Raw genomic sequence first — 25,417 nt, 5'->3', positions numbered from 1 at the left:
AACCCGCGGAAGCCATCGAACTCGTCCCAGTCGACCCTACCTGCCCCAACGACCAGGCGCTGAGGATCAGCGCCACCCTTGACATCAAATAGGAAGCCATGCTCGTCGACTTTCTCCGTGCAAACGCCGGCATATTCGCATGGAGTCCCTCGGACATGCTAGGCATACCGAGGGAGGTCGCCAAGCACGCCCTGGACATCCGGGCCAGATCTAGACCCACGAGGCAACGCCTGTGCCGCTTCGACGAGGAAAAGCGTAGGGCCATCGGTGAGGAGATACAGAAACTCTTGGCGGCCGGAGTCATTAAAGAAGTGTCCCACCCAGAGTGGTTGGCTAACCCCGTGTTAGTCAAGAAGAAAAATGGGAAATGGAGGATGTGCGTAGACTACACCGGTTTGAACAAAGCCTGTCCAAAAGTCCCCTTTCCATTACCCCGAATTGATCAAATCGTTGATTCCACTACAGGGTGCGAGACCTTGTCTTTCCTTGATGCGTATTCTGGTTACCATCAAATCAAGATGAAAGAGTCAGACCAGCTCGCGACTTCTTTCATCACACCATTCGGCATGTACTGCTACATGACTATGCCTTTTGGCCTCAGAAACACAGGTGCCACATACCAGCAGTGCATGACCCAGGTCTTTGGCAACAACATTGGGCGGACCGTCAAGGCCTACGTAGATGACATCGTGGTCAAGACCAGAAAAGCTGAGGATCTTGTCAACGACTTGAGGATAACCTTCAAATGCCTTAGAGAGAAGGGCATCAAGCTCAATCCTAAGAAGTGTGTGTTCGGGGTCCCCTGAGGCATGCTCTTGGGGTTCATAGTCTCGGAACGTGAGATTGAAGCCAACCCAGAGAAGGTCTCGGCCATAACCAGCATGGGATCAATCAGAGACCTCAAGGGAGTACAGAGGATCATGGGATGCCTTGCGGCCCTGAGCCGCTTCATCTCGCGCCTCGGCGAAAAAGGTTTACCTCTGTACCGACTCTTGAGAAAATCCGAGCGTTTTTCTTGGACCCCCGAGGCCGAAGAAGCCCTCGACAAGCTCAAAGTGTTGCTCATGAATCCTCCAGTCCTGGTACCCCCGACCAGGGATGAGGCCCTCTTACTCTATGTCACCGTAATGACCCAAGTGGTCAGCGCTGCCATAGTAGAAGAGAGGCAGGAAAAGGGGCATGCTCTGCCCACGTAACGACCTGTTTATTTCATCAGCGAGGTGCTCTTCGAGACCAAAGCACGCTACCCCCACATCCAGAAGCTGGTCTACGCCGTAGTCTTGGCCCGGCGTAAGCTGTGTCACTACTTCGAGTCTCACCCAGTGACTGTGGTGTCATCTTTCCCCCTTGGGCGAGATAATTCATAACCGGGAGGCCTCAAGTAGGATAGCCAAGTAGGCCGTCGAGCTTATGGGGGAAACCTTGACGTTTGCACCTCGAAAGGCGATCAAGTCTCAGGTCTTAGCTGATTTCGTGGCTAAGTGACAGACACCCAATTGCCACCTGCTCAAATTTAGAAGGAGTGTTGGACCCTGTACTTCGACGGATCCCTGATGAAAACCGGGGCTGGCGCGGGTCTGCTCTTCATCTCGCCCCTTGGAGTACACGTGCGCTACATGGTGCGACTCCACTTCGTTGCCTCCAACAATGTGGCCAAGTACGAGGCCCTCATCAATGGCCTGCAAGTCACCATCGAACTTAGGGCACGACGTCTCGACGTCCGAGGCGACTCGCAGCTCATCGTGGATCAAGTGATGAAGGAGTCAAATTACCTCGACCCCAAAATGGAGGCTTACTGCAAATTGGTACATCGCCTAGAAGACAAGTTCGACGGCCTTGAACTAAACCACATCGTGTGGAAATACAACGAGGCCGTCGATGAGCTAGCGAAGATGGCCTCGGCATGGGCCCCGGTCCCCCCGAACGTCTTCGCCAGAGACCTCCACAAACCTTCCATTGACTACACCTCGACGATAGAGGTGGGCCCACCTGTGGGACCCACGGCAAAGCTCGACGCCCCCTTTGCTGCCGAGACCCCCTCAACCGAGCCCGAGGTCATGGAAGTCAACCCTGAGCCTCCACAGACTGGTCAAGACGCGGATTGGCAAATCCCGTTCCTTGATTGGCTTGATCAGGGGGAGCTTCCTGGCGACAGGATCGAAGCACGACGGCTTGCGCGCCGAGCCAAGACCTATGTCCTCTACAATGACAAATTGTACAGGCGAAGTCCCTTGGGTGTCCTCCAACGATGTATCACTGCCGAGGCGGGCCGAGCCCTGCTTTGGGACTTGCACGCAGGCGCCTGTGGGCACCATGTGGTGCCTCAGACGCTCGTGGGAAACGCTTTCCGCCAAGGGTTCTACTGGCCGACGGCGGTCGCCGACGCCACCAAGCTAGTGCGCTCCTGCAAAGGATGTCAGTACTATTCTCGGCAAACACATCTCCCGGCCCTGGCCCTCCAAACCATCCCATCACATGGTCGTTTGCCATATGGGGGCTCGACATGGTCGGGCCTCTGCAAAAGGCTCCCAGGGGCTACACCCATCTACTGGTATCAATTGACAAGTTCTCCAAATGAATCGAGGCTCGTCCGATCAATCGAATCAAATCCGAGCAGGCAGTGCTATTCTTCACTGACATTATCCACAGATTTGGGGTCCCCAACACCATCATCACCGACAACAAGACATAGTTCACCGGCAAAAAGTTCCTGACGTTTTGCGACGACCACCACATCTGTGTGGCCTGGTCAGCCGTAGGACACCCAAGGACCAATGGCCAAGTAGAGCGTGCCAACAGCATGATCCTACAAGGCCTCAAGCCAAGGATTCACAATCGGTTGAAAAAGTTTGGCAAGAAATGGCTCGCCGAACTCCCATCGGTCATCTGGAGCCTAAGAAACACCCCAAGCCGAGCCATGGGGTTCACGCCTTTCTTCTTGGTCTATGGGGCTGAGGCCATCCTCCCCACTGACTTGGAATATGGTTCCCCGAGGCTACAAGCCTATAACGAATAAAGTAACCGCACCACCCGAGAGGACACCCTTGATCAACTGGAGGAAGCCCAAGATGTCGCGCTACTACACTCGGCTAAATACCAGCAGAGCCTACGGCGCTATCAGGCCCGACGCGTCCAACACCGAGACTTGAAGGTAGGCGACCTGGTGTTGAGGCTAGCACAGAGCAACAAGGGCCGCCACAAGCTAACCCCGCCATGGGAAGAACCGTACATCATCGCCCAAGTACTAAAGCCTGGGACCTACAAGCTCGCCAACAAGAAGGGCGAAGTCTTCACCAACGCTTGGAATATAGAACAACTACGTCGCTTTTATCCCTAAATTTCCAAGCATTGTATATGTCGTTTCTCGAAATACAATTAAAAAGCGTTCTTTAGTTGGTCTAATTTTTCAAGAAACCCCCTGAGCCCATCATAGGTCTCGACAATACAGTAACACAGTAAGGGAGACTCGGCTCTACCTCGGCAGAACCAAGCCTCCCTCGGGGGCTAGATAGGGGACACCCCTTAGGTCCCACGCACTATTCTTCAGTTGTTTTTCGCAAAAATTCCTACGCCAAGACTCTAGCAGGCTCTGATGAATCAGTTATAAAAACCCCTCGGACCAAGGTCTATTTCCTAAGCATGAGGCCGATAGAGCCGCGAGACGTCCTACGCCTCTAGGCTACGGCACTCCCTCACTACCTCTCGCCCAAGGGATGGCTTAGGGAGCGAACATAAGGAAAAGAAAACAAAATGAGGGGACTAAAGCTCACCCTCAACCGTCCCCCTCCAAACCATAGCCTTGGTTCACAGGCCTCAGCTACAGCAAGGGCCTCATCCAAGGCACCTTTCGTCAGCTGGTGCGACCCCTGTTCCGCCCCTAGCTGCCCTGCGAGAGACACGGCCGAGGCCGTAGCTTCAACGGCTTGGCCCCCGAAGGCATCCCAATCGCTGACTGCGCGGGTGAGCTCCTCCTCCAACTCCTTCACCTGTGCCACCAAAGGGGCGGGCTACGTTTGGGCCGTGGCCGCCTCGACCTTCACGTTGACACAACGAAGGCGGAGGTCCTCTACCTCCGCGCTCCGCGCCGACAGGAGCTCGTTGGTGCCGGCAAGAAGGCCCTTCTGCCGCTGAAGCTGGTCCCAGACGCCCCTCTCCCACCGGAGAAAGACCGACTTCCCAAGGGACTGGGTCTTGAGCTCCTAGGGAAGTAGAACAGGGGTCATTGATTGCAACAAAACCAGAAAAGGACAACATCGCGTGAGAAAGGAAAACGCGAACCTGGGCGACTCCGGGCTGTTCGTCGGCCACCACGGACAGGGCCGTCTGTAGCGATCGCTCCACCAGCTGGCGATATTACTCAAAGGTGCCCCAGCACCCGCCCTCGACTGCGTCCTCAAGGGTGAATAGAGGCTCCCCCTTAGGGTCGTCCCGGCTTTGCCACAGTACTCGTGGGTGATCCCACCCGTGAGGCTCGGGTTGTGCCCGCACGAGGGCCGAGCTTCCCTCATCCAAGACCAGCGCCGACTGTTCCACGACACCAGCATCCTCGGCATCGACCACCTCCCGCACCCAGGAAGTATCGTCGGAGGAGATCGGATAGACCTCCGCCTCCTGGGCGCTCTCTCACAACAGCGGCGACCCCTGAACCAAGGGCACCACTGAGGCCTCCGCCGCCTTCATCTCCGCCTCTTGGATAGACGGCCTTGCCGCCATTACGATGGCCTTGGTGGCCTCGGGGGCTCCAGCCTCCGCCATCGTGGCCTCGGAGGACGCAGAAACACCGACCGCGGCCACTGCGCTCTCGGCGGTCTTGAGCGCCCTGTCCTCCGTTGCCTCAGCCTTGGAGACACCGGGGGCCTCGGCAACCAAGGGCACGCCGGCCCCATCCGACTTGTGAGCCTCACTCCCGCGGGGCAGAAGCACTCCCACCCTCATTTGCGTAGGGGTGGCCTCGGTAGCCCCTCCTTGGGCGGCCGGCTCCTTCGGGTCAACCCTCGCCGACGCCGCACCACGTTGGATAGCGGCTTGTGCCTCCACCACCCAGTGGGCAGAGGAGCCAGGGCTCGCCTTGAGCGCCTTAAGGGGCGCTAAGGGGAGCTCGTCCGCAGGCCATTTTTGACTAAGGAAAAATAACCTACAGGGTCAGCACGAGACCAAAAAAGCGAACGGAAGGCACTATGACCCTGCCAAAAATACACTTACCTTGAATGGGGCGACAACCGCTTCGCCACGGTAAACCTCATCCGCAACGGTGGAGGCGGTGGCAGAGGCGTCGCCTCCGTATCCATCGGCGCCGGTCGGTCCTCAATGGACCCCAGCGCCCCTTCGGTCCTCTACGGGGGCAGTGGCGTTGCCTCCACTGCTGCTTGTTCCACCACGACCGCCGAGCCCACTAGGCTAATGGCGCGTTTGCCCAACGACCGCGCCTCGGGCGTGTCGGCCTCGGCCCCAGAGCGGGCAACCGCTGACCCCGGGTCCGCTTCTCCTCCTCCTCCCGGGAGTGCCGGGCTGCTTGCCAACGCCTCGAGCACCACCTCCACTACATCAGGAAGGTGGTCCAGGGGACCTCGCCCCACCTCGCCCCCATCATCCCTGTCCGAGGCCTCCATCGACAGTGACGTCGACGGGGATTCCTCTAGCAGGAGACCATCCTTCCTTTGTTGACGGCGGTGCTTATCTAGCTCCTCGCGCGTGAGGATTTGCTTCATGCGCTTCGCTGCCTTGGCGTCTTTCTGCTTTTTCTACACGTTGGCGTGCGCGCGGTTGATCGCCCGCCGCCTCGCGTCCTTGAGAATGGGCGGCGGAGAGGAGCGCACGTCCCTTATCCCCTGTAGGAACGACGGACGTGCATAAGGAAACAAGGGGTAAGGGGAGATTGAGGAGGCTTAGAGGCTACAGCGGCACATGACTTACCAGCGAGAGGAACCCCTGCAACGGTCGCATCGCGATAGGGGTCAAGTTGCCACCCCTCAGCTTCGCCTCTACCGTCTCCCCCACTCGATGAAGAATTTCCTCATCGGAAAGGGCGGAGGAGGACATCCGGGTGCCCTCAATGGGCTCACCCGGCTTCATCTCGAACAGTAGCCGCCGCCGAGCCATCAGCGGCAGCACCCTCTGGTGGTGGAAGGCGGCCACGACCATAGCCACGGTGAGACCATGGCCCCGTAGCCTCGCCAGCCCCTCCAGAAGCGGCTGCAACTTGGGCTGGTCATCCTTCGAGACGCCGTACTTCCATCTCTCCGGGCAACTCCCCACAATTCGCCTAGTGTAGGGGGAAGTCCTCCATCGTCATTGCGAAGGTAGAACCAACTCATGTACCACCGGCGATTGGAGGACGTGAGTTGGGCCAGGATGTAGAGGTGCAGGCGGTCCTAGCGCACTTGGAGAGTGCAGCCGCCGGCCCTCGTCGCCTTCCTCTTACCCGACGTGCCTGTTGGCTTGGTAGTGTGCCTCGCCCGGAATAGGTGGAGCCACAACTCCCAATGGGGAGCAATCCCCAAATACCCCTCGTAGACGGCAACAAAGATAGCCGCCTGAGCGATAGAGTTGGGATTGAAGTTGTGGAGCTCCACGCCGTAGTAGTGCGGGAGCGCCCGCATGAACCGATCTGCCAGGACGCCGAGGCCATGCTCGTGAAAGGAGACGAAGCTCACGATGTAGCCGTCATGAGGCCTTAGCTCTGGCTCGCCATACGGAGCTATCCACTCTGGCCTGGTGGGGTCTGTCGCCGGGCAAAGGAGTCCACCGTCGACAAGCGACTGAAGCATCTCTTTAGTGATGTCCGATGGATCCTAGGGGTCTGCCTCGACAACGACAATGTCACCGGCCATGGGTGCGATGGAGGAATCGGGTGCGGTGGTGAGTTTTTCTCTCTCTCCCATGCTCTCGCTTTTTTTCTCGCTTTCTCCCTAGGCTCGCTCTTCTCTCCTCTTCTTCCCGGCACCCACTGCTCTAGCGATGGCTCGGCAGAGGTAGTGCTAATGCAGGCAAGGTAAGACGAGGAGGGGCGAGACTTTTGGGTATTTATGCAGGGAGAGAGGCGAAACGAACGGGTGACGAAATTGGAGAAGTTTTCCCCCCCGATCCGGCGCAGTTAACCACGAGCCGATTTTGCCGGCCCACGCGCCCACGTCTCCCTCATTAAATGCGGGAGCAGTTACGTCCCATCCACCATGTCACACTCGGCCACTACGACAGTAGGCGTTGTTTCGCCTCTCTAGGAAACCGCCTCAAAAGGCGCGCCACCCGTTGCCGAGCCAATAGGGGAGATATTCCCCACGGCCTATTCCTTTCATATGAAGGAACCAGGCTCTAAGCCTATGATGGTCCAGGGGTTCGAAGGCTGGGCCCCAAAAGGTTTCGACAACCGCCCTAGGATAACAGAGTCAGGGATGACCGTGGGCGAGCCTATACGGGGCCGAGACCCAAGCAAGCGAAACGCTTGGGACGCCTAAAGTCGTGTCCGAGACCGGCAGGAAGGTCTCCGAATGGGATTCCACCGTAGGGAGGCACCGAGCCACCGAGGCCCAACAAATGGCCTTGGCACCCACTAGAGGAATCCTCTGGTACTCTTGGAGTGTGTCTCTGGACCGCTAGTCATCCCCTAGCGAACAGGGTTCAGGCCTCCACTCAGACTACCCGATAACAGCTCACCGGAAGTGCCACCGCTCGTGCCCACCGAGGGTAGCGAGGCACATTTCACCCCTCCTTCCAAGCGAAAAGGAAGCGTGAGGGTCGTACAAAAAGTCAGGGGAACCCCCGACGGCCTTCTCACTTTATGCAGAGGCTAAGGGGCTCTTCCTACAACCTTGCCGAGACCCAGCGACCCTAGCTCGCACTCAAAGGGGCTCGGCAAAATAAACCCTCCTTCCGAGCGAAAAGGAAGCATGAGGGTCATACAAAAAGATAGGGGAGCTCCTGATGGCCCTCTCACCCTGTACAGAGGCTAGGGGGCTCTTTCTGCAGATACGCCGAGACCCCACGACCCGAGCTCGCGCCCAAAGGGGCCTCGGCAAACAAACCCTCACGCGCGAGGGGCGTATAAAAAGCCAGGGGAACTCCCGATGGCCCTCTCACGCAGAGGCTAGGGGCTCTTCCTGCAACCTTGCCGAGACCAGAATGGGCTCGGCAAACAAACCCTCCGTCCGAATGAAAAGGATATGTGAGGGTCGGATGAAAAAGCTAGGAGACCCCTGACCGCCCTCCTGCTCCTGGCAGAGGCTCGGGGGCTCCTGCACCCAAGACAAAGACAAACGGTCTAAGTCCGCGCTAGAGGTTTCGTTACAAACACGATAAAGGGCACCATGCCCGTTACAAACCAGGGGTTCGAAGGCTGGGCCTCCAAGAGGTTTCGACAGTCGCCCCAAGGCAACAGAGTCAGGGATGACTTCGGGGCAAGCCTATGAATGGCCGAGGCCTGAGCGAACAGTCGCTCGAGGCGTCCTAAGTCGTGTCCGAGACCGGCAGGGAAGTCTCCGAATGGGATCCCACCATAGGGAGGCACCGAGCCACCGAGGCCCAACGAACGGCCTCGGCACCCACTAGAGAAACTCTCTGGTACTCTTGGAGTGCATCTCTGGACCACTAGCCATCCCCTAGCGAACAGGGTACGTGCCTCCACTCGGACTCACCCGATAATAGCTCACCGGAAGTGTCCACGCTCGTGCCCATCGAGGGTAGCCTGGCACATTCCACCCCTCCTTCCGAGCGAAAAGGAAGCATGAGGGTCGTACCCAAAGTTAGGGGACCCCTGACAAACCTCTCGCTCCGTGCGGAGGCTAGAGGTCTTTTCCTACAGCCTCGCCGAGACCCCCGTAACCCGAACTTGCGCTTATGGGCTCGGCAAATGCGATAAAAACTACTTGCTCAAACGCGAAAACGAAAAAACCCCTGGAGGAGTAACTCCATTCCTCCAGGGCCTCAGGGGCTACACCCGGTGGGTGCGCTCGCGCGCACCCACCGGAACCTCAAGAAACAAAAACTAATTCCTACGGGAGCGGGTATAAACCAAGCCTCGGCAAACCCTCAGGGAGAGTGCACGCACTCCCCCAGAGGCTCGGGGGCTACTGTCGGGTACCTCAGAACGGGGTACCCCGAGCGAACATCAAAGGGGTCGCTTAAGTCCCATCAAAAAAATAAAGCTAGAAGGTAAGTCGTAGGCCCCTCACCCGCCACGTCCAAGCCCACCAGGCCCTCCGCCTCGCCTCGAGCCTCACGCAGGAGGTCTCGGCGTCCTGACGCAATCTCCGCCTCGCGGGAGGCTCTCCACGGGAGGCCTCGGTAGGGAACACGATCTCCGCCTCGTGCGAGGCTCTCCACGGAAGGCCTCGGCAGGAGGTGCATTCTCCGTATCGCGCGAGGCCTCTCGCGGAAGGCCTCGGCAAGGAGTCCAATCTCCGTCTCGCGCAAGGCCTCATTCTCCATGTCGCTCGAGGCCGGTTCGTCCGCAGCCCGTCACCCCCCGCCTCGACCGACCCTCCTGACAGCGCGTCATGTCTCATTAATACTTCAACCACTCCCGCAATCTCAGCCGGACGATGGCTCGACGCCACAGAATGGCCGACGGGACCTGAGGTCGCATCAGCGCCATACCGGCTGGGACAGGGCACGGTGGGGATTACCGGCCACTGTGTTCTGACGCTGTGCCCACGATCAGTGCCCACACTACACTGTATCCCGCGATCCCCACCTCGAAAACAACATCGCACGAACAACTTGGCCCGGGTCATCACCGCCTCTAAGCCGGCGCACCAGATCAGCCGCCCACTCGGGGCCTCGACACTGTGCACCAAGGTCTTAGCTATCTCGGGGTTTATGCCCGCCGAGACCCCCCACTGCGGTGCAGCCTCGGCATCGATCAAGCCTCGGCCTCGCGCACAGTCCGTTCATAGCGGCTTGCACGTTCACCGCCGCACCCACTCCGAGGCAGCCCAGGGGCTCCCATGACGCACAGGGTCGGACGCGACCAGCACGTCGCTCCAGTGCTCCAAGGACGGACCTCTCCGACGACCACGCCGCCACAGGAACAGGCCATAGGGCTTGGACACACCGCCCCTGTTGGCACGACGCCGTATAGTCAGCACATGTACTGTCCTTGTCCTCCCTTCAACTATAAAAGGAGAGGACTTGGGCCACTTAGACGGGGACTAGAAGAGAAGAACACCTTGTAACACACACACGCACACATCCCAGCCGCCTGAGAGCAACGTCTCAAGCGGCCCACACGACACCTTATCGAGACCTGAGACCAGCTCTCTCTCTCCCCTAGCTTGTAACCCCCTACTACAAGCACTTCGGTGCAAGGAATACAAGATCGATCTCTCAGACTGGACGTAGGGCATCGATTGCCTGAACCATTATAAACCTTGTGTCTCTTTGCATCACCATTCGGGATTAGGGGCACGCAGTTCAAATTCACTGGTTGGTTGAGGACCCCCGGTCCGAAACACCGACACCAGGCCTGGCACCCGGCAAAGAATTCCTTTGCCGGGTGCCCGATAAAAAGCACCCGGCAAATTTTTTTGCTCGCGGCAAATCAGTCGTTTCCTGTTGTGAGTTATATTAAGTTTAATTGTATATAGATATGCTACACTTGCCACAATGATTAATATATATATATATTGTCAATAAAAAAACTTGTAGTAACAGCCAAAGAAGCATAACACGTGCGTTGATGTGGAAAATTGCAAAAAAAAAGAAACATATAATTACTATATGAATGGACAAACTATTATAGATTAATGTTAGTGGGTGATATGGTAACAACTAAATACTCTCTTTGTCGCACAAAAATAAACGTTCTAGCATTTATGGGGGAGTACCAAGGAAAGAGGAGAATGACCTGTGCACCCCTGCTCAGCTGCATTAATGGTTGTACAGACAAGAACGCTTGGCTCTGGTTAGAGCAAGTATAATAGCAGGCTGTAAGCCGATTAAATGCTGAGGTAGAAAAGAGAGAGGAGGAGAGAGATGAGAAGTGGGCTATAAGCTTACAGCTGATTTGGGCACAAGAACTAAAAAAGTCTGTGAGAGAGATAAGTGGACTATATATTAACTGTAAAAAGCTAACTATTATATGAGTGGACTAAAAAAACTAAAAAACCTTACAACCAACAAACTAGCTATATTATTAGCCTTACTCTTATAGGAGAGAGAGAGGCTATTGTGATAGGCCTGGGCTACCGAGCCAGACTACGGTGATAGACCTGGCACGTACAGAGGCAGTACGGAGCGTCATTCTTTCTGGGATTCATTTTGAAGGCTAAAACGACTTTTTTTTTTGACTGAGGGAGTACATATTAGGGGTGTATGGTTCTTTAGTTCTCTCCTAAAATTCATATCACATCGAATGTTTATATACTAATAAGGAGTATTAAATATAAATTAATTACAAAACCAATTGCATAAATGGAGGCTAATTTATGAGACGGATTTTTTAAGCCTAATTAATCCGTCATTAGCATATATTTACTATAGCACCACGTTGTCAAATTATGGACTAATTAGACTTAAAAGATTCGTCTCGTAAATTAGTCGTAAGTTGTGCAATTAGTTTCATAATTAGTCTATATTTAATACTCCATATATGTGTCCAAACATTCGATGTGATAGAAATTTTAGGAGCTCCTGTAGAAACCAAACAGGCCCTTAGCATATGATGTGTCTTTTTGTCGTTTATATCATAGTTGCAGATGCTAATGGGTTGTTACTGAGGTGGATAACTTACACATCGAGATAGAACCTTTAGTAGGGTTTAGAATTATAAGATAGTAGAAGCGTATCCTGAGCGTTGCTACAGGATCGTGAGTGAACTTTAGTGGATGATATGGCTAGTTGATGTGGACAAATAAATCTATGTCAGTGGATGATGTGGCATGATGACTTGCATTGCTTGCGTTAATAGATATGTGTCATAATTACATGCGCTAGAGTGGGCTGCCGACGTGGATGTCTTGCATGTCGAGATAGAATTATTGTAGGGTTTATGATTATAAGGTATTTGAAGGAATAATATATAGATATAGATATAAAGAGATAGAGGTAGAGATAGATATAGTGATACTCCCTCTGTCCTAAATTATAAGTCGTTTTAACTTTTTTGTTACATCCATTTTGCTATGTATTTAGATATAATAATATGTCTAGATATATAGCAAAATACATGAACTAAAAAGTCAAAGCGACTTATAATTTGAAACGGATGGAGTAGATAAATTAGATTTTATTGTATTAGAATTTGTCCATTTGGATTCAAAAGTGCTTGATTTAATGAGGTGTTTGCATTTTTCAAGAATTATTCTCTAATTTAAAGGCACTATATTTTTAGCGATAATTATTGTGTCCATTGATAGAGATTTTTATGTTTGGTCGATCTTGAATATATTGGTTCTTTTGAAGATGCTTATAAGTATATATAAGATGTGTGTACTTGCGTTCATAGCAAGTCTACATGCTTGATTGGCATGGGCGAACCCAGCCTTAGTTTTGGTAGGCTCATGATATATTTTAACAAAAATAATTAGTAACAAAAATAATTAGTACTAGTGTGATTTAGAAAGTTCAAACCAAAAAAGTCCAACAGTCTTAATTAAGTATCTCAGTCTCCACGGATCATCTTCTCGTTCAGTTGGTGCTCGTTTGCGTTTATATCTACTAGGTCTAGATTGTGGATTGAATTATATTATCATATTGAATGCAAAATGTTTTTACAAGTTATACCCTAGATTCAAATCCTAGGTCTGCTACTGTCGATTGTTTTTTTAAGGGTGTTTGGTTTTTTAATCGCTTCTAAAATTCATGTCACATCGAATATTTATATACTAATAAGAAACATTAAATATAAATTAATTATAAAACCAATTACATAGATGGAGGCTAATTTACAAGACGATTTATTTATGCCTAATTAACCTGTCATTAGCACATGTTCACTGTAGCACCATGTTGTCAAATTATGGACTAATTAGGCTTAAAAGATTCATCTTGCAAATTAATCGTAAGTTGTGCAATTAGTTTCGTAATTAATTCATATTTAATACTCTATGCATGTGTTCAAACACTTGATGTGACATAAATTTTAGTAGCTCCTAATAAACCAAACATGCCGTTAGTGTGGTCTGACTCGCACCAGTGATGCAGGGTCTCATCGGCCAAGCTACTTGGTCAGCTACATCAGTTTGTTTGATTTCACTCAGGTTCTGTTTGGAACGAAGGAATCCAAAACACAGTTAGAGGAAAAACGTAGGAATAAGGTACGATGAAAAATAAAAAATTATGGGATTTCAAAACACAGAAACGGAAAATTTAAGCTGTTTGAAACACAGGAATTTATAACACAAGAATCATAAAATATGTGAGTATAAGTGTCATTATTAGTGCTAAATGATAGTAATATTTTAGTTGTGTATTTTTTTCATGACTATCTTACACATGGGCCTGTAGGTCCATGTCCTTGCTCATCCACCGTATGAATACAATGGAGCCAAATAAAAAATCCAGCAGCCTTCTCTCTCCTTATCCTTTCCTAGAAACAAGGCTCCGAGCGGATGTGACCAGGCGCTGGTGAGGCCAAGGGACGGTGGAGCGGTGCAGCGGCCAAGCGGGGCACGAGCGGCGCAGTGAAGCGTTCGAGCGGGAGCGGCGCAGGCAGCCCCGATGCTGGCGAGGCCTGGAGCGGCATGAGCGAGACGAACATCGGTGAGATCTGAAGCGGCGCAGCGGGACGGCACCGTAGGAGTGCGGCCAGGCAAACACTCATCCGCGCTCCATGCGAGCGCTCTCTCTCTCTCGCGCGCGCGCGTGCGCGAGCGCCTCGGTCTTCCGCGAAAACTTTGGCCAAGAGTGGGTGGATATAAAAATTCCTACGTTTTGATGAGCGAAGGAAACCTTTCCAGAGGAACGGGAAGTTCCATTCCTTCATTCCAAACGGTAGGCGACGTCAGCAAAATACAGATTTGGTAATCCTCTGAAATTCCTTTGAAAATACTTTGTTCCAGACAGGCCCTCGTATTACAGGGAAGATGCTTGGTTGCACGTGTCCTGCGGTTTTTGCTCTCACAATTTATCGCCATGTTTGTTTGGCTTATAAGTCATACTTTTTTAGCCAACGAATAATATTTTTCTCTCACAACAAATCAGCCAACAATACTTTCAGCAACGACTTATCAATCAAGTGAACATGGCGCATAAACACTCCTTCCCACTCGTGGCGTCCACACCCAACGAGCAATGCTCACTTTGGTTTATGAAAAGAAACAGCCATACTCATAAAGCTCACTGTTATACACCCTCTATCTAAAAAAAGAAAGACGTTATTTCCCAAGAAGCAACTCTTTTTAATTTTGACAAGTATATATAAGAAAATATTAATATTTCTAATACATTAGTATCATTAGATAATTATTAAATATATTTTTATAATAAATTTATTTAAAGATATACTACAAGTGTTGTTAATATTTTCCACCAATCTAATCAACTTAAAAGAGTTTAACCAGCACACGTCCCGTAACATCTCTTTAAGGAGGGAAGCTACTCCTACCGTTCTACTACGTGATTGGCCGCACCTTATCCACAGCAGCCTGTGCCACACGAGATGCGTGGATTTTTTGTATTTTGGTCCCTTTTGAAAATATTTTTTTTACAAAAAGACCTATGCCAAAACGTTTGCTGAAAATAGACCATTTATAGGCGTCTTAGAACATGACGCCGAGGTATGAGGGTCGGCGTCGACTGACACGACGCCGAAGTCTTGCCACGTCACGGACAACCTCGGTCGACGACGGCACGTTGGCGCGTGGGGTCCGACACGTCGGCGTCGTGTCAGCCAACGCCACGGGCCGAACCTCGGCGCGGCGGGACTACGCGCCGAGCTATTGGCACCATCCGGCGCGCGGCCCAGGTGGCCCAACAACGCTTCGTGGCCCAATAGCTCGGCGCGGGGTCACTTAACGCCGACCCACTAGGCTCAGCGCGGCCCAACTCAACGCCGAGGTCTGGGCTCTTGAACCCGCGCCGCGGCCCCCCTTCTTCTTCCCCCCTCCATTTTGAAGACCGCCGGCTCTCTGTCTCCTAAATCCCCCACGGTCCTACCAAACTCTAACCCCCAAATGCGACCCTAGGTGCCCGGATCTCGTTTTCCGAAGCTTCATCGAGGTAATAGTCCCTTCCCTCCTCCAATCTATCCGCGTAGATGTACTTGCATTGTCTCTAATCATGTGGAATCATGAGTGTATGGTGTTTTGGTATATTTGTGTTTGCATTTACAAAATATATGGCTTAGGATGATTGAGTGCATTGTTGTTTAACTGTTTTATGTGCTGAACATATTAGGTTAGTTTGATTTCTAGTTATTTTGGTCATTAGGGTTCTTTGTTTATTATAGGTGTCATTAGGGTTAGTTATTTGTTGGTCATTAGGGTTAGTATGTATTTTAGTTATTTGTTGGTCATTAGATTTCAATTTTTTATGACCAAGGCGTTTTGCCAAGGTACTCCTCTTTCTCCTCTTTCATGTCATCCAATTAGATTCAGTTATTTTTTAACTTGGCATTATAGGTTTGGTTCATGTTCATATCATTCGTGCAATGTTTGGTGGTTCAAATGATTGAATGACCCAAATGTATGATTGTTGTTGTTGTTGTTGTATACGTTTTGGTTTATAATCATTGAGTTAAATTTTGTGTTTGTTGGGATTCAAATTTGCTTAGGGTTTGTAATAAAAAGCTTATTTGGAAGGTATGGTGATTTAATTTTTGTAGCTTTATATTCGTTGCAAGGTACTTTGGATTGATTTTTTTTCTACATAATGTTAGGATACCAAGGCGTGGTAAAGCTCGTATTCCAAGGTAATCCCAATGTTTATTCATTATTTGTGCAACAAATAGAAAACCCTAAGTTTAGGTTTGGTTCTCCGTTAATATGACTAAATTCTTTTAATTGTAGCTATGGTCGTCAGAGGGCAAATCCCTATGACCTAAAGCCTCTTCCTGAAGGTGTTCCTCGACCAATGTGCTTTTGTAGTGATCCTTGCAAGGTAGACATCTCTGCAGATGAGGAAACATATAGACAGAGGTACTAGATGTGTCCCAATTATGCATGGGAACCTACAAAGCAACATCGCCGTGCATCGATTGTGAGGAATTTTTATTGTGTGTTAATTAATTTTTTTGTGATATTAAGTATTGCTTATTTATTTATTTTGTAACAATTTATTTTTCTTGCAGACCGTTCCACCACTGCGTGACTTTGAGCAGTGGATTGACACCGAGATCAAGGAGTCGGACAAGCAGCATCTAGAAGGCCTGAAGGAGTGAGATGCGGAGGTTAAGGAGAGGTTTGAGCAGAGACGCAGACACTGAGATCAAGGAGTCGGACAAACAGCATCTAGACAGGAGAGGTTTGAGCCTGAGAAACCAACACCAACTATCCGTGTCATCCTTCCGAACAATCGCAAAGGCCAATGGCACAAGCTGGTCTTCTGCATCTGTCCTAATACAAATAAGCATTGTGCCTTCAAATTTCCCTGTAAGAAAGGTCCCGTCAATTGAGACGACGGGCCTGCAATGCTTGAATGCTTCGATGCTCTGCCCGAACGCCCAAAAGGCCCTTCCAAATACCTGGCTACCATTCCTTGTTTCACCCTCCTTAGGTAAATACTCAAAGTGCATCTCAGGATTTACAGCCCTCATTGTATTCAACATTACAGGGAGGCGCTCATAAGCTTCTTCCCAATTTCCAAATATTATTTCCAGTGCACGCTGCTTTGCCCTCTATGCTTTTCCATAGTTGACATAGTAATTGTACCGTTGGAAGATGATCTCAACCAACGCGGACACCGTAATGGTTGGCATATGCTTCACCATGGGACATAACTGCCTTGCAATGAACCTAGAATTGAGCTGCAGATGGTTCTCTTCTGCCTCAGTAGTGGCACAAACATGTGGTTGCTTCACTGAGGTAATCTTCCATTTGTCTGCCTTCGTCTTCCTAGCACATACTCTCCAACCACACTGTTGTTCTTCACAAGTAACAGTGTACCTCTTCTCCTTGAATGAATTGATGACCCTAAAAGATCAGTTGTGTACAATGGAGTACTCTTGCAACCATGATTTTAACTCATCCATGGTAGCAAACAATATGCCCTTCCGTATGATGAGGCAACCGCTAACATCAGGCACTATTGTATCATTTGGCCCACAATCAGCTACTGCCCTGTGACCATGGCTAAGGTCATCGAAATCACCAACTAGTGGATCTCTCCAAGGCAAGACCCTAGACAATATCTCTATTTCCCTAAAATTGAGACGACCAACCGGTCGATCGTCATTAGAGTCTTCAGCTATCTCCCATATGAAGGATTCATCATCTCCAGCTATCTCTATGTCAAAACAGTTCGTAGCCCTAGCATCACCAAAGTCTTCTTCACCACTAAGATCATCTTCGTCGCTAAGCTCATCCTCAATAGAAAAGTCTCCGCTAGCGTTGTCCAAACCTTCTTCTGCGTCACCAATTATATAATCATCATCCTCTTCACAACTATCATGATTGCCCTCACCATCGGCAACCGGATTCTCCTCCTTATCTCCACCGTAGCCTAGTTGTGTGACAAGTATTTCTTCTTCAGACAAAGGACCATAACCTATGTGAGCGGGGGAAGATGGGCATGCTTCGAAGCTATCATTTCCTAAGCCGGACTCCTTACCACTAAATCCAAAGATCATACTTCTGAGGCCAATACAACTGCCTTGTAATCATTCTATTCAGACTCGCTTGTAATTTTGAGCAACCGCTTGATCCGAGAACCCTTCGACGTCCCAACATCTATGACACCTTCAAATTGAACATGCACGTCTCCTTCGTTCTATTCTAACTTAACCTTCACTCGCTCCACTAACTAGGTCAAAGATGGTGTTTCAGAAAAAATCAACAACTCCTCACACATGTCCAGAAATTCTAAACTATCATCTCTTGTCCTAACAATACGGCCTCCATGATGCAACCTCACTAATTTATCCATCTACAGCCATCACACAATAAGTAGTGTCACATATCAATATATCATGCGAGTTTCAATCCAATAAGTAGAAACTAAAATATATCATTTAATCTTTTTCAACCCCAAAAACATAATCATTTCTAGTCATAAAAAATTGAAATATAATGACCAACAAATAACTAAAATACATACTAACCCTAATGATCAACAAATAACTAACCCTAATGACACCTACAATAAACAAAGAACCCTAATGACCAAAATAACTAGAAACCAAACTAACCTAACATATTCAGCACATAAAATAGTTAAACAACAATGCACTCAATCATCCTAAGTCATACATTTTACAAATGCAAACACACATATACCAAAACACCATACATCCATGATTCCACATGATTAGAGACAATGTAAGCACATCTACGCAGATAGATTGGAGGAGGGAAGGGGGACCATTACCTCGAGGAAGCTTCGGGAGACGAGATCTTGACACCTAGGGTCGATTTTTGGTGCTAGGGTTTCGTGGTGGCGTGGGGGAGAAGAACAGAGAGGAGAGCCGGCGGTTTCAGAATGGAGGGAGGAAGAAGAAGGGGGCCGCGGTGCGGCTTCAAGAGACCAGACCTCGACGTTGAGTCGGGCCGCGCCGAGCCTGGTGGGTCAGCGTTAAGTGACCCCGCGCCGAGCTATTGGGCCACGAAGCGTTGTTGGGCCGCCTGGACCGCGTGCCGGATGGTGCCAATAGCTCGGCGCGTAGTCCCGCCGCGCCGAGGTTCGGCCCGTGGCGTTGGCCGACACGACGCCGACGTGTCGGACCCCACACGCCACCGTGTCGCCGTCGACCGGGGTCGTCCGTGACGTGGCAAGACCTCGGCGTCGTGTCAGTCGACGTCGACCCTCATACCTCGGCGTCATGTTATAAGACGTCTAAAAATAATCTATTTTCAGCAAATGTTTTGGCGTAGGTCTTTTTATAAAAAAATATTTTTAAAGGGGATCGAAATACAAAAATTTCACCAAGAGATGCCCCGCGCCCGTGTCAAAAATCAAAATCCGCGTCGACGGCAGCGCGGGCCCCACCGTCCCGGGCCACGACTGGGGCGGGGCCCTTTCTGTCCGCCGGCGCCGGTTACGATCGCTCGTCCCACTGACACGCCGAGCCCACCAGGCACCAGCTGATGCCCCACGGCCCCGGCCACACTCCGGTCCCACGCGCCAGATACGTCTCCCGTGCACTTCCGCCCGCCTTCGCCGCAACCCGCGGCACGCTGCTCTTACGCGTCGCCAGACGCCTAGAGGCCAGACGGCGACGTGCGCATCAAGCTCAATCCAGTTTCCCCCCCGCGCTCTCCTCTTCAGCTCTTCCCCCTCCCTCATCTCGACGACCTCGCTTATATATAAACTACTAGACGAGGGGAAGCTTCTCTCCTCCGCCTCATTCCGCCGCCGTCGTTTTCTCAGGCCCTCCTGTTCGCGGTCGCGGGCGAGCCCCCATGCCTTGGGCGTAGCTACAGCAGTGGCTTCGTCTTAGCTTAGCCGTTAGCCCTCGCTTCAAGCTTCCGCTTCTCCGTGTAGCTGCCTACGCGCTCGCTTCCAGTGGAAGGCCCGCAATGGACGAGGAGGTCGGCGCCGCCGGGCGGCAGCAGGTAACGGCTCGATCGATCCGCCCCTCTGCTCTGGACTCGTGTCTGGTGTCGCTGAGATTCCGTTCGATTTTGGCCGTCCCGCGATCCAGATAACGCCAGGAGCTGGCGCGGGCGCGTCCTGATTATTTTGCGGAATCGCTCTACGTAGTTCGATTTTGGTTTCGCGATATGGGGGAGGAGGAGTTCCGCGGTGGAGATTTGCTCTGCCTTGCCGGCGAATGCGAGATGTGGCGTTACCCGTGAGTCCGTGACCCGTGACCGTGAGTGTCCAATTCATTGCATCGCCGGACGCTGCTTGGTCAAGTCGCTCTCGCCTTCTACGGAGTAGATGACTGGTTTCATCCGTATCACGTGATTGATTGGAATCGGGTCAATGTTTGCCTGGTACTCATCTTCTCGATGCTACTTGCAGACTTGCTCACGGAGAAAACCTGACCATGACCGCTCAATATTTTTCACCGTTTTACAGCGTTGACCCATCGTTACGGTTCTCAAATTGACGATTGCACAGTTTTTTTCGTCGTACGAAAAAGTTATGCAGTTTTTTATTTCGAATAATTTTAAGTCGAATTTCCTAGAGCAAACGTCACTTTCAGACTTTCAGTACTTTAATGCCGCTAACAATCACCGCCAATACATCAGCAGTTTCGGCTGGTGCCCCTGGAAATTTGACTGGGACTCTGAGGGCTATTGCCATTGCTGATGTTGTTTTGTTTTGCATTTGGGTACTGGATTGGTGCTGCTTACTGACCACTGATAACACCTCCTGCTAGCTGCTACTCACAACTTGCATGCTTATACGGTTGTTTGTTTAATTTTGCAGGTTCAGTGGAAAAGTTACTGCAGAACTCTCTCCCTCCTAGCGTTCCAGAGCTTCGGTGTGGTGTATGGAGACTTGAGTACATCGCCTTTGTATGTCTACAGAAACTCATTGTCTGGGAGACTGAACGGTTACCTTGATGAGACAACCATCTTTGGGTTGTTTTCTCTGGTGTTTTGGACCTTTACACTTATTCCTTTGCTGAAGTACGTCATAATTGTCTTGAGTGCGGACGACAATGGGGAAGGTAAGCAACTTAATTGCAATATATTGTGTTATTGATGTCTTACTGCACTGTCTGAGCTGTGTAACTGTTTTTCTTTTCGAAATGCATATGCTGTATTTTAAGCTAGTTTTGCAGTTTTGCTTGAATCTCCAGAAAACACCTTACCTTAGGACATGCCAAACTTTGTGCAACAAGAATGTTTGCGTAACTTTCTAGTACTTGATTCTAAAAAAAAGTTGTCTAGCAGTTGATTCTAAAAAAAGTTGTCTAACAGTTGCTTTGTTTAGCTAGCTAGTGCGTGTTTCTTTCTTTGGTACGCATGTTATTATGTTACCTGATCAAAATTAATGTGTTATACAGGTGGAACCTTTGCTTTGTACTCACTTCTTTGCAGGCATGCAAAATTCAGTCTGCTGCCAAACCAGCAAGCAGCAGATGAAGAGCTGTCAACTTATTATCACCCAGGTACTGATCGAGCTGTGGCTTCCTCTCCATTCAAAAGGTTTCTGGAGAAGCACAGGAAGCTGCGGACCTGTTTACTTCTTTTTGTTCTGTTTGGTGCGTGCATGGTGATAGGTGATGGTGTCCTTACACCGACTATATCTGGTATGCATTCCATCTCCTAGTTTCTTCACTTTGTTTAGTTATGCGGTGCATTTTTCAACTCTCCTGTGACATCCAATGTTGTGCCTAATGCAGTTTTGTCAGCCATCTCTGGATTACAAGATCCTGCCACAAGTGGACTAGGAGATGGTATGTGTCGGTTCTATTTTCTTTACTACAGCCTGTTGTTTTTGAGAAATTCATTGTTGTAAAAAACTTTGTTCTAATCATTTTATATTTAGAGTGTCGTCTTCAGAAGGTGTTCCACTAGTTATGCTTATAGAACACCAGGTAGTTGGCTGAAGTTTTGTAGCCTAGATTGGAATTCAACACCACAAACTATTTTTCTTAACTGATCTCCTAGATTTGGGTAGTGTGCTGAGGAGTTGAACTCAATCTGTAATTTAGTATCCTTGTAATTTGCAATATGGATCTAAACTTCATTAACCTATCAAATCGATATTACCTTTTGTTATGGTAGTATGCTGAAAAATCACTTCATTTAATGTTTGAATATCTTGTTCTAGTTGTATAAATTTTCAAACTTACTCGAAAAGGAAAAACACTGTTATCTATGAATTGTGAAAACACTGACACAAAACCTATCTTGATAAAGTGTGATTCAACTTGCCTGTAAAATAGTAGCAAGAACTGATTTGCGAAATATGAATTCTATTGGATATTTCAGAGTTTTGTTGCTTATTTGGCATGTGTTCAATTTGAACCTGTACATCTCCCAAATTGCACTGCATGCTATATGCTGGTGCTATACAGATTTCAATCTGATGGGGTACATGAGGTGTCGGAGTGTGACCTGTCTTGACACATATCGGTATTTCTTTTGTATGTATGCTCATGTGCCACATTCCTCGCAAAAGAAACGTGTCACATGACAGAGTACTAAACACATTATTTGTGCAGGGGTTTTGTGCATTAAGAACACTAATTATAAACTATATGCAATGTTTTTCTCTTTCTCAACAAATATATCATCATCCTGACCAACTTGCTGGTGCACAGGATGGATCGTACTCATTGCATGCGTTGTGCTTGTTGGCCTCTTTGCTCTGCAGCACCGAGGTACTCATAGGGTGGCATTCTTGTTTGCTCCGATTGTTGTGCTCTGGCTCTTGAGCATTGGTATCATTGGTCTATATAACATCATCCACTGGAATCCTAGAATATTTGTTGCTCTTTCTCCACACTATATTGTAAAGTTTTTCAAGAAAACTGGAAAAGATGGTTGGATATCTCTTGGCGGAGTACTTCTCGCTATCACAGGTGAATTCAACTAGACTAGCTATTGTCTGTTTCTTTTTAAATGAATAGTTGTCTTACGTATTTGTGTCGCACTCGCACATGCAGGTACTGAAGCTATGTTTGCCGATCTTGGCCACTTCTCCGCTGCATCTATCAGGGTATGAAGAACGGTTTATATGTTAGTCAAAAAACTTAAAAAGGATTTTATGCATAATTCAGTTTTTGTCCTGCTTGCAGTTGGCCTTTGTCGGTGTCATATATCCCTGTCTTATGCTGCAATACATGGGACAGGCTGCATTTCTGTCTAAAAACATACCAGCTGTACATAACAGTTTTTATCTTTCTATTCCAAGTAAGCTTCAGAACACTAAATATTTTTGTGCCTTGCTGCTTCATATTTTACCGAAAGATAGTGTTGACTGCTGAATCATATCACATCATGCTTGCAGGTCCTTTATTTTGGCCTGTGTTTGTCATAGCAACTCTTGCTGCAATTGTGGGCAGCCAAGCTATTATATCTGCAACTTTTTCTATCGTGAAGCAGTGCCTTGCCTTGGGATGCTTTCCACGAGTAAAGGTTGTGCATACTTCAAGGTGGATCCATGGCCAGATTTACATACCTGAGATAAATTGGATTCTGATGGTCCTCTGTTTAGCTACAACACTTGGCTTTCGTGACATAACAGTGATAGGAAATGCTTATGGTAAGCCTGACCATTTCAGTACTGCGTAAACTGGGCAAATCCTATCAAACACATAGCTTTTATTTTGTAACCATATGGTGCTTCCGTTTACATCACCTGCATATTCTCCATTTCATTCAAGACCCTCATTTTAAGCTGTTTTCAACCTTGTGGTTCATATAGTGCACCCTCTTATATTGACCACTAATTGCTATCATATACATTTGACGCCACCAATTTTAGTTGAACAACCTAAAGACCAGAGAAATATGCAACTCTATATTTTGCAATAGTCAATTACTGCATTATGAAACTTATGAAAGTCACCTGCTATTTTTCCTTTCTTTAGAAACCAAAGCTGCCAATTTTCTTGGATAGGTTGTAAGTACGGTGCTCATAACTTTGGAGGTCGATAGTCAGTTTGTTCTAGCATCTCTCCATATGTTGATGCACATTGATCTTGTCTCCCACCATATTTTTCATGAATTCATCATACTGAATCAACCATCACTGACTCCTGTTCCCTTCGTTGGTGTGATCTCAGGTCTCGCGTGCATCACTGTGATGTTTGTCACCACCTGCCTGATGTCATTGGTCATCATCTTCGTGTGGCAGAAGAATCTCCTCATCTCCTTGCTATTCCTCGTATTCTTTGGGGCACTTGAAGCCGCCTACCTGTCTGCAGCAGTGATGAAGGTTCCCCAGGGAGGCTGGGGTCCGATCGCGCTGTCCGCCGTCTTCATGTCCATCATGTACGTGTGGCATTACGGCACACGGCGGAAATACCAGTTCGACCTCCAGAACAAGGTGTCCATGAAATGGATCCTGAACCTGGGCCCGAGCCTGGGCATCATGCGCGTGCCCGGGATCGGCCTCATCTACACGGAACTGGTGACGGGCGTGCCGGCCATCTTCTCGCACTTCGTCACCAACCTGCCGGCGTTCCACCAGGTGCTGGTCTTCGTCTGCGTCAAGTCGGTGCCGGTGCCGTACGTGCCCATGGACGAGCGGTACCTCATCGGGCGGATCGGGCCCAGGGAGTACCGCATGTACCGGTGCATCGTCAGGTACGGGTACAAGGACGTGCAGAAGGACGACGAGAACTTCGAGAACCACCTGGTGATGAGCATCGCCCGGTTCATCCAGATGGAGGCCGAGGAGTCGGCCTCGTCGGGGACGGGGAGCTACGAGTCGTCGACGGAGGGCAGGATGGCGGTCGTGCACACCACCGACACGACGGGGACCGGGCTGGTGGTGAGGGACTCATCCGTCGAGGATGACGCAGCAGCCACGTCCCTGTCCCTGACCAGGAGCAGCAAGTCCGAGACGCTCCGGAGCCTGCAGTCCATCTACGAGCTGGAGGCCGTCGGCAGCGTCAGCCGCCGGCGGAGGGTGCGGTTCCAGATCGACGAGGAGGAGCGGATCGACCCGCAGGTGAGGGACGAGCTGTCCGACCTCCTGGAGGCCAAGGAGGCCGGCGTGGCGTACATCATTGGCCACTCGTACGTGAAGGCGAGGAAGAACTCCAACTTCCTCAAGACGTTCGCCATCAACTACGCCTACTCGTTCCTCCGGAAGAACTGCAGGGGACCGTCGGTGACGCTGCACATCCCCCACATCAGCCTTATTGAGGTCGGCATGATCTACTACGTGTAACCCAGCCGTGCAATGCATGCAGGCGACCTCAAAGCAGCACAGGATTTGTGATATAATGCTGTTTTGGACCCAGACTTGTGCTGGAGATAGTTTGTCCGTGCCTTGCACCGTGTGCACTGTGCAGTAGTTTCATCGATCGAGGTGCCTAGCGCTGGTGGCGTGAAAGACACGGTAGCATAATCGGCCGGTTAGCACCGTTTGTACTCCAGAGCTTCGCAACCATTTGTAAATAGATCGTGCTCATCATGGAAATTGTAAGCATTAGCTTGGCAAGCCTACAGCATACAGATTTGAGCATTCTTTGTCTGTGCGTCAAATATAACATAAGCCCTTGTTTAGTTCGCGAAATTTGAAACTTGGGGATACTGTAGCACTTTCGTTTTTATTTGGCAAATAGTGTCCAAACATTGACTAATTAGGCTTAAAACGTTCGTCTCGCAATTTCCCACCAAACTGTGCAATTAGTTTTTCTTTTCGTCTACATTTAATGCTCTATGCACGGGCCGCAAACATTCGATGTGACAGGTAC

At 49.8% G+C, this 25,417-nt stretch overlaps 2 protein-coding genes across 2 annotated transcripts; one reads left to right on the top strand and one right to left on the bottom strand.

Annotated features, from left to right (window-relative positions):
- Positions 1–4,623: 4,623 nt before the first annotated feature.
- Positions 4,624–5,288, bottom strand: LOC136544664 (uncharacterized). Its single transcript, XM_066536743.1, has 2 exons — positions 5,203–5,288; positions 4,624–5,119 (listed from the first exon to the last, which is right to left on the bottom strand). Exons 1-2 carry the CDS (start codon positions 5,286–5,288, stop codon positions 4,624–4,626), a joined length of 582 nt encoding a protein of 193 aa, XP_066392840.1.
- A 14,015-nt stretch (positions 5,289–19,303) lies between these two features.
- On the top strand, positions 19,304–25,196 carry LOC136542787 (potassium transporter 7-like). Its single transcript, XM_066535386.1, has 9 exons — positions 19,304–19,640; positions 20,464–20,707; positions 21,047–21,292; positions 21,386–21,439; positions 22,310–22,570; positions 22,655–22,707; positions 22,787–22,901; positions 22,999–23,253; positions 23,777–25,196. Exons 1-9 carry the CDS (start codon positions 19,605–19,607, stop codon positions 24,886–24,888), a joined length of 2,376 nt encoding a protein of 791 aa, XP_066391483.1. The 5' UTR covers positions 19,304–19,604; the 3' UTR covers positions 24,889–25,196.
- The last annotated feature ends 221 nt before the right edge of the window (positions 25,197–25,417 follow it).

This window comes from Miscanthus floridulus, chromosome 3 (genome assembly GCF_019320115.1).
Source record: "Miscanthus floridulus cultivar M001 chromosome 3, ASM1932011v1, whole genome shotgun sequence".
Lineage (NCBI taxonomy): Eukaryota > Viridiplantae > Streptophyta > Magnoliopsida > Poales > Poaceae > Miscanthus > Miscanthus floridulus.
The sequence above is the reverse complement of the archived record's forward strand: the minus strand, read 5'-3'. Positions and strand labels throughout refer to the sequence as shown.

Excerpts from the sequence above, each read along its gene's own strand:
- LOC136544664 (XM_066536743.1), bottom strand. The coding sequence starts at position 5,288 with ATGGATACGGAGGCGACGCCTCTGCCACCGCCTCCACCGTTGCGGATG. Across the intron at positions 5,120-5,202 it reads CGGTTGTCGCCCCATTCAAG|TCAAAAATGGCCTGCGGACG; the intron begins GTAAGTGTATTT and ends ATTTTTCCTTAG.
- LOC136542787 (XM_066535386.1), top strand. The coding sequence starts at position 19,605 with ATGGACGAGGAGGTCGGCGCCGCCGGGCGGCAGCAG. Across the intron at positions 21,440-22,309 it reads CACAAGTGGACTAGGAGATG|GATGGATCGTACTCATTGCA; the intron begins GTATGTGTCGGT and ends GCTGGTGCACAG. Across the intron at positions 22,902-22,998 it reads TTTTTATCTTTCTATTCCAA|GTCCTTTATTTTGGCCTGTG; the intron begins GTAAGCTTCAGA and ends TCATGCTTGCAG.